General features: G+C 35.6%; 1 protein-coding gene across 2 annotated transcripts; it reads left to right on the top strand.

Moving 5' to 3' along the window:
• The first annotated feature begins 2147 nt into the window (after positions 1 to 2147).
• LOC133704745 (protein ENHANCED DISEASE RESISTANCE 2-like) lies at positions 2148 to 9274 on the top strand. Of its 2 annotated transcripts, none has more exons than XM_062129704.1 (21): positions 2148 to 2615; positions 3812 to 3886; positions 4005 to 4058; positions 4141 to 4206; positions 4288 to 4349; positions 5027 to 5151; positions 5223 to 5269; positions 5353 to 5453; positions 5849 to 5944; positions 6013 to 6077; positions 6192 to 6263; positions 6639 to 6785; positions 6893 to 7188; positions 7427 to 7490; positions 7613 to 7788; positions 7876 to 7977; positions 8110 to 8160; positions 8241 to 8384; positions 8473 to 8568; positions 8654 to 8755; positions 8966 to 9274. In XM_062129704.1, the coding sequence occupies exons 1-21, from the start codon at positions 2463 to 2465 to the stop codon at positions 9050 to 9052; spliced, it is 2181 nt and encodes a 726-aa protein (XP_061985688.1). In that variant the 5' UTR covers positions 2148 to 2462; the 3' UTR covers positions 9053 to 9274. The 2 variants fall into 2 exon arrangements, with proteins under 2 accessions (XP_061985688.1, XP_061985687.1); XM_062129703.1 differs by having other exon boundaries at positions 6893 to 7212.

Below are 9274 nucleotides of genomic sequence, written 5' to 3'. Positions count from 1 at the left end.
GACGGATTTTCTCTTCTATTTGCTTTGCCGGCTCTTCATGGGTCATTCAAGCCAGAAAGGGACATGTAAGCTATAGTCTATTTCCTCCAACTAGGCTAAGTAACTTGCCGCATTAGTTACTTGATAGGCTTCAATGAGTAGCTTCCATCTCATGTTTATTCACTCTGGCAAGAAACAGCATGTCTCTTCTTGAAATGCGAATCTGTCATTTCATGTCTTTATCAAGACAAGGGAGAAGGGGAGGGAGGGGTAGAGGTTAGGTAATGGGTGTATAAAGATAACAAAAAAAAAAATATGTTTTTCAGGTCAAGCTAACTGATGGGTTAGGTTATAAAATCAAGTTAGTGGATGCTAGTAGTCTCGAAGCTTAAGAAACAATAATTAATTAGGAACTCATGGAGCTTAAGATTCCGACAACATTTCTTCTAATGATGTAAGAACTCTTTCGTGCTTAGATATCTAAATTTAAAAGAACGGTTGAGAAATGTTGTTGCCCTCTGGATGGAGACGAGTTCGGCATTATTTCAAGCTGCTACGATGCCTCTGTTGACCCAAGGGCCAGAGGCTATTTGCTTGTATTGATTATTTTTTCTCATGTGCGTCTAATCAACGAATTTAGTACAAAAGATTTTAGTCCAAATGGTAAATAAATAAATTTAGTTTGAATCATAAGAGCATTATGAAGAAAATGTTTTTCATAAATACAATATATATGTGGCTGCAAAGTTGATGATGAACATGAAGTGTCTACAAAGATCGCATGATATATCGAATAGCTTAAAGCATGAATTTCTTGAGCAGTTGTAACATTGCAGTATCCTCAAAAACTAAAGAAATCGTGTTCTTCATAGGTCATGCAGGTAAAGACAACGAGGGAAACTTGATATCGGCACAGTTTTTGAACAGCCCAGAAAGGGACCATAAATTTAGCCCATGGAACAACCTTAGAGTAGTCGCAGGTGGTTTGACTCCATGGTGCAGTTGGCATAATTCACGGTAATTATGGTCAAAATATATGCTGAGAATCGCCACTGTGATGATGAACTTACCTTTTGTTTTTAGATGATGGGGGAGAGATGGTATTTTGTCTGACATTGTATAAGTTGAGAGAGAAAAGACAGAGAGGCAGTAAATTGATTTTTGGTCATCTTTCGAAGGACTGGAAGGAATCAAAAGAATGGTCACCATCCACTTGGAATATGATTCTACAGTCTAAACATCTTATTTTAAGGTAAAAAAAAAAAAAAAAACAGTATATATTTTGTTTGACTAGCTAATTAAGACGGTTATGCTTTTTCCTCGCCAATAAATCTAATTTCTTTCCCAGAAAAAACAGAATAAAACTACAAATAATCATGATCAGTTGCAAAAACAATAGGTGATTGGTAATTAGTTACAGCTCATTTCTGCATTCATGTGTGTCTTCAAAGGTTGTCTGCCTCGCATACATCTGTAATTTGAACTTCGAAGTAAAAATGGTGCGTCATGCATATTTGATTTTACCATACTGCCCCCTTCTCAGGGCACAATATATATATATATTTGAACGAGAAAAGAAACAATTAAAATCATGATTGTAACGAGAAATTCATAAGGCACTGACTGTACTGTGCAAATGGCAGGCTAAAAGTCCAGAAATCATTCCAAGAAGACACGCCATGTCTTTAAAACCTTAAACACCATGATACCATAGTCAACAAAGCCACATAACAGATGCAACTGAAACGTGATTAGCAAATATTATTTTCATAATATTCAATTTAATACCTTTTCTTTCAAATCACTTGATGGTTTGGCGTTGTATTAGTAATTATTATTCAGCAATAATATTTTTAAAATTTTTAAAATTTATTTACTATATTAACATATCAATTTAAAACACTAAAAAAAATTAATTAACGTTTTTCATCAGAAAAAAAAAATAGATCATTATGTAAAATCTACTAGTTATGTCCATATCCCATCAATAAATGATATTATTTAAAAATAAAAAAAGTAATTATAAAAACCAACGTTTCACATTTTCTTTTCTGAATGAAAAAATGGTTAAGGGGCAATATAGTAATTTTAGCATGACAATTACTTGGTCGAAGAAACTATTCAATTGCTCTGTCAACCCCAATAATAGTTAATTTGGAAATAGAAAAATGGAAAAACTTGGAAGGGGACCGGAAAAGAATCTAAAGGGAAGAATTCTCTGAAAGATTTGTAAGAGACTGACAATTTGATTCTCTGATTCCCTAAGGTGGGATCAGAGGATCAGCATCATATACATGCTTATATATTTTTATTTATATATATAAAAATTTCTGCACGTAAAAAGAGTTGCGTGTTATCCTTGTAGAAGATTTTTACATAGCCATTTCAGCAACATAGCACAAAAACTAGAAGAAAAGGTAGTATGAAACATTGTTGAGAAGGTTTTTGAACGGTGAGTTAACCTTTTTGTGTGGTTTGCTGAAATGGGTGTGCCTCCAAATGATGGCAAAATGGAAGGGTGGTTGTTTATCATCAGGTCCCATAGGTTTGGTTTACAGTTTTCACGCAGAAGGTACTTCATTCTTCAAGAAAACTACCTCAGATGCTATAAGACAATGCCCATTTCACAGGAAGAGGTAACTTCTTGTTTCGTTTGTTTCTGTTGTGTTTCTTCATTTGAAATTCTGATCAACTCACAATGTAAAAGGATGCAGGCAGATAGATGTTTATTTGGTATAGATTTCTTTTTATTTTGCAGTTCTTGTCTTTTTTATTGGTATAAATGGGAATTGGATTGGGTTGAGAAAAGGTTTGAATGTGCCCTTGATTTTCTCAAGCAGAATCTGTTTTTGTATTTTGAAGGGGTGTGTGTGTGTGCGGGGGTGTGGATGTTTGTTTGATTATGATATTGATTTGTACGCCTGTATGATTTTTGGACTTTTATAATCTAAATGGTAACTGAAAATGGATTCTTCCTTATCTGAAATTTTTATCTACTGATGTGGATTCATGATTTTGCTTTCGGCATCAAATATTTCAGAATCTATCCACTTTACTATTGATTCCTGGATATGATTTTATCTTTCCTAGAAAAACAAAAGGTGAGGAAGTGAAAGTTTTTCAAGTGATTTATAATATTAAATCAATGGTGGGGTGAAAAGCCTATCTTTCTGAAAATGTTATGCCTTGCTGGGAATGGAAGAAGGGCACCTTTTTTATATTTGATCTCTCGCATTAAATATCTGTACTATTAACGAGTTAGAGGGTGACATCATGCCAAATATGCAGGGTGTTGAGTTGAGTTGTAACTTATTTGTTGACTTCAATTTAAATCAGGATAAGATAGGTTCAAAGTTTTGCTGATGGTAGAATCGTCTGTCAAACCATAGCTTCTGCTTTGATTAATGATAGGAGAAGATTTTGATAGAACATTCCTTATGGTGAAGCCCTGAAGTGGACATCACAAGAATGGAAATCCTGGAAAGCTGAAGGGGCTAGAAGTCGTTCAAATCTAGGAATCTGAGATGATTGAGCTAGAAGTCGTTCAAATCTAGGACTCTGAGATGATTATGATCTGATGATAACCTTAAAGATGTGTTTCTGTAGATGCAGTCATGTTGGTGCAGTAATTCTAGTTCGAAAATAATCCTCCATGCTGAAGAACTATAGTTTTGAAAGGAAAACAAAATAAACGACATGATATGCTTCCATTTCAACATTTTTTATCAGCTTCATCTATAGGATGTTGCTAAGTCCTTTTGCAATTTCAATCAGATGATTTGATTATCTCTGATAATAACACAAAAGGCCTAACTGAAAATTTATATTTCAGGAGCCGCTTAGAAGTGCAAAAATAGACTCCTACATTCGCATCACAGATAACGGAAGAGAAAGCATCAATCGGAAAGTATGCCCTTTGTTTTCATAGTTTCTGTTTTTCTAATCCATGATGGACGAAATTCTTCATGGCCCTGCAAGGGACGGGTTTTATTTTCCAAGCACAAGTAATTGTTTGCAACTTGCAGGTCTTCTTCATTTTCGCGCTTTACAATATTTTAAACGAAAATGATCATCTTAAGGTGCAGTAAATTCCAAGCGATTTCATTCTATTTGATTTATAAATTTGTGTAACGCAAGCTCTAACAAACACTTATTTTATAGTTGGGAGCAAGTGGTTCAGAAGATGCAGGAAGATGGATTCGTTCCTTGCAGAATGCTGTCTTGAAGGTTTTTTACTGTTAACTTGTAATAAACCATTTCAATGGTTTATCTGGTGATGAAAACCTCACGTTTGATTATGTTTTGCAGGAGTGCCCAAATCCAGAAAAGGAGTTCATGTCTTTTTCTAAGAAGAACTGGCTACCTTCAAGGTATGTCAGGCTCTGCCAAGACAAGTTCATGAAACTGAAATCATTTGATTTTGTTATGTTCGTAATTTTTATTTTCCAATTTTGCATCTTCTTTCTTCCCGACATCAATAAACACTAGACATATGTGCAATTTCAAGCTATAGGCTTGTGCTAGCGATTTTGACTCAATCTCCATTACTTTGGAGCGTAGAGGTATACAACTATACATTGCTGCTTGCAGAAAGCCTGCATTTGTCATCAGATTCTATTCTTCTATGCTTACTGATCATCTAAGAGAAGAGACTCGTAATACTTTCATGATTTGATTCTTGAAATGTAATTACTATGAATTCAACCATTTGAAAATTTGGAACTCTCCCCATGTACACTTCTTTACCGGGGTGTTTGGTAGTTGTAATAATGATTTTTTTTAAAAATATTTTTTATTTGAAAATGTATCAGAATAATATTTTTTTTATTTATTAAAATTATTTTTAATATTATCATATCATAACGATCTAAAAATAAAATATTAAAATATTATTTTAATAAAAAAAAATTTAAGAAACACGGCTTCAAACATGTTACCAAACAAGACACAGTCATTTGGAATTCTTAGTAAGCTTCAATCTTCCAAGTAGCAATATTTTGAAGTTTTAGATTTCTTTCCACACAATAATCCAAGGTTGCTTGAACAGATTTGGCAGTGCAAAGAGGGCTCACCGCCAAAGATCCATAGATTATTACTCCTTCTTGCATAATGAGGCAGTGACATCTGATGTAATTGCGCCGTCACCATGGAAAATCTTTGGTTGTCAGAATGGTAAGACTTACATTTTTAATCTAGTATTCATGGGATGATGCTTATTTGCTTAAAACTTGTTGCAAATTCAGGATTGCGTCTCTTCAAAGAAGCAAAAGATTGGGATTCTCGTGGGAGGGTAAGTTGAAGCACTCTTTCATTGCCTGGTGATTATGGATAGCAGCACTTCACTTCTTCAGCTAAATTTTTTTTTTTTCTCAGCATTGGGATGATCACCCAGCTATAATGGCAGTTGGTGTGCTTAATGGGACTCCAGAAGCCATTTTCCATACTCTTATGTCTCTTGGTGCCTCGAGATCAGAGTAAGATTGCTGGAATGTTTCCTCTTATCTTCTTAAAAGTGGAATTGGAAGCATGCTTTATTACAATTTCATCCTGAATGTTTAAGATATATATATATATATATATATATATATATATATATATATATATATATATATATTGTGACTTCCTATTATAACTTCTATGAGAATATCTATCACGTCTGGTTTTATATGAGCTTAGAGACAAGATAATAGTCTTCAAAGTTCTGGGGTTTCTGAGGAAAGCAACACGGGGAACTTAATTATGATTCTTATACTACATGCACCACTTCCTTTGTTCAACCCTTGTCTGCTGTTTTTGGTTTTAGATCGGATGAGCATTTAAATTAATTTTTCGTAACATTCCAGAGGCTGAATTGTCATCTGTCTTGCAGGTGGGACTTCTGTTTTTACCGAGGCAGTGTGGTTGAGCACCTTGATGGTCACACAGATATTCTTCACGCGAAGTTATACAGCAATTGGTTACCCTGGTTAGATAAAGACCTTTGAAAAGTTTACTTCTATTATATGTTCTCATTGACTCGTAACTTCTTTGCAGGGGGATGATGCGTAGAGATTTTTTGTTGCGACGATATTGGAGAAGAGAGGAAGATGGAACATATGGTAATATTTCATAATTTTTTTTAGAAAATCTACACAATATCAAGAAGGCGTATGATGTCAACAAGCTGCAGCCTTTGTTATTTGGCCCTAACATTTTATCTGGTTTTTTCACAGTAATTCTATACCATTCTGTGATTCACAAGAAGTGTCCTCCACAAAATGGATATGTTCGAGCTTGCCTTAAAAGTAATGTATGCTTTGCTTCTGGAAATTTAAAGTGTTAATTTACTTATTAATGCTGCCAATTGACCCCGCCATGAACGGGAAAGACAAGAATTTCAATCAGGATTGTTAATTTGCATCTCTCACTATTCTTTGCCGGTTCTTCCAGCTATTATATAAAGTAAAGATTAATTTTGAGGATATTTCAGCTTAGATGACGTATGGCTTTTGATGTGAGGCTTTTTGTTCATGGTGACTTTTGCTTATTTCCTACTATCTCCATTTCACTATATATCTATTTTTTTCTGTTTATCTGTGAGTTCCAGTTGGTTGTGTTGACTTGTTATCCTTCATGCCATACCTTTCCTAAATGTGTATTAATTTCTGACAAACCTGCAGGTGGAGGGTACGTAATAACTCCTGTGAATAAAGGAAGGGAATCACTTGTAAAACACATGCTTGCAGTTAATTGGAAGTTTTGGAAAGTATATTTGCGTCAACCATCTGGAAGATCCATAACCATCCGCATGCTTGAACGACTTGCGGGTACCTTCTATTCTACTGATTAGGGAACTTCACCTGCGGTACATTTTAGCTTTATGAACTGAAAGTTTACTTTATTAAATCACCATCTCTGTTGTTGCATTTTGCAGCGCTGAGGGAGATGTTCCAAGCCAAAGCCGGCAATTATCCATCTGATTTCTCTTCTGCAGACTCGGAAGTAAAAATAATGTTGCCCCAGGATGAAGTGGAGGATATTAAATCGGAAGATAAAAGCCAACAGAAGTTCGAACTGAATGCTGATTTAGAGGAAGACGAGGCAGAAAAAACAACTTCAGGGCGCAGAAGTTTAATGAGCCTGAATGATGCCTCTGATGAATTCTTTGATGTTCCTGATTCTGGTGAAGTGATAGCTTTTGACCATTTGGAGAATGGCTGGTTTCCTGAAGTGAGTCAAGAATGGCCTGCTTCGGTATTTACTAAACTCCATGATTGAGTCTACGCTTTCCAAAATGTAGTTTAGCCAGACTTTTTAAAAGACTTCTGTTTTGCGTTTCGTATCACGAACTTCAGAAGTTGATGTCGATACTTGCTTGGGTTTTTCTTCTCTGTACATGTAAGAGATAAATTATGATAAAGAGCTGCAACCTTTTGTTCTCTGACTTTTTGGGCATCCAATTGTGCAGAACATGTCCCAGCCCAGATTATCATCTGCTGCTGTCTTTGTGAAGAAATTACATGACCTTGCAGGTTAGTCCAGTCGTGGTAGCCAAAGTTATCAATTTTAAGTTGACCGTTGAATGGAGGATGGTATGAATCACTGATTCATTGTGTTCTGGTAAAAAAAATCCCTCAAAACTTGTCTGCTGCAGTTCAGAAGAAGGGTTACATGGACTTTCAAGAGTTGGCTAAAGAAGAAAACGTAGTGACATCCTTTGGAAATACTCTTCAAAAGGACTCAGCCTGTTCTTTACCATGCAGTTGGGCTACTGCTGATCCTACTACCTTTCTGATTCGTGGAGAAAATTATTTCAAAGACAATCTGAAGGTGCCTTAAATTCTAGCTAATTCAGTTATTTAGAACCTCCACCTTTTTTTTTCTAAATTTCATGTTCAAGCATTTCATTTTCTCCAGATCAAGGCAACAGGCACATTAATGCAAATGGTTGGTGCCGACTGGCTAAGATCCGACCACCGAGAAGATGATCTTGGAAGCCGTGCTGAGAGCATTGTTCAGGTTTGATATCAACCATCTCTACAAACTGTGTGCATATACCTTCCAATAAGAATTAAAAAAAAAAAAAAAGGATGGCCTATTGTTGGAAATGCAAATTTCATCATGCAATCAATTGTTATTGGATTCATGCAGAAGTTTGCAGCACAAGGTCGACCAGAATTCTTCTTCATTGTCAATATACAGGTTAATTTAAGTTAATGTAAATGCTAATGATGAATCTCATCTTCAAGAGACAGATCATATGATATTTGACCATGAATCAGGTTCCCGGTGTAACCCAGCATACCCTTGCACTGTATTATATGTTAAAAACTCCTCTGGAAGAAACTCCCTTGCTCCACAGTTTTGTCAATGGTGATGATGCCTTTAGGAATTCAAGATTTAAGCTCATACCTTATATTTCTAAGGTAAGTAACAAAGCTTGAGTTAGCTGTATTCATAGAATATCACACAGATCATGCCGCTTAAATTCTTGCATTGTTTGTGATTTCGCAGGGATCATGGATAGTCAAGCAGAGTGTTGGTAAGAAAGCTTGCTTAGTGGGTCAAGCACTTGAAATGAATTACTTTCGAGGGAAGAACTACTTGGAGGTAGATTTCAAATAAAGTTTTCTGTATCCATAGTTTTCAGGTTGAGTTTTGTATTGATCAACCTCTAAACATGTCCGAATTTCAGCTCGACATTGATGTCGGATCTTCCACTGTAGCCAGAGGGGTGGTCAGCCTTGTTCTTGGATACCTGAACCATCTGGTCATAGAAATGGCATTTGTGATTCAGGTGATGACACATGTTAATCTCTCTATATCTTTACCCAGCTTACTAAATCCTCATGCTCTGAGCTAAGTAATTAACTGCATGTGCTTGATGAGACTGGACGAAGAGTTTTCGAAATCTTCAAGTGATTTCAAAAACTGTGCTGATGTGAAGATTAAAACCATACCATCAGGAACAGAAGCATTAACACTTCCTGTCTGAAAAATCTTGTAGGGTAACACCGAGGAGGAGCTCCCAGAAGTCCTACTCGGAACCTGTCGACTGAATAATCTGGATGCATCCAAATCAGTCCTTGTATAGCCATATGATTATGACCAACAGTTTTTTTTCCCTTATAAGCACCCCTTTTTGTTTCCTTCATTCATTTAAAACTCGAGTGATGACAGTTTACTAATTTCGTCAGTGGTTCTTTGGTAGGGCAAATTATTGTGTAAAGTTTTTTTTTTTTTCATATAGAGATACATGACCAGAGTACATTATTTATTCTGTATTTTTTAATTTAATCTGCTAATTGAAGCGATA

The sequence above is a fragment of the Populus nigra genome, chromosome 10 (assembly GCF_951802175.1).
Source record: "Populus nigra chromosome 10, ddPopNigr1.1, whole genome shotgun sequence".
NCBI classification, from domain to species: Eukaryota; Viridiplantae; Streptophyta; class Magnoliopsida; order Malpighiales; family Salicaceae; genus Populus; species Populus nigra.
The sequence above is the reverse complement of the archived record's forward strand: the minus strand, read 5'-3'. Positions and strand labels throughout refer to the sequence as shown.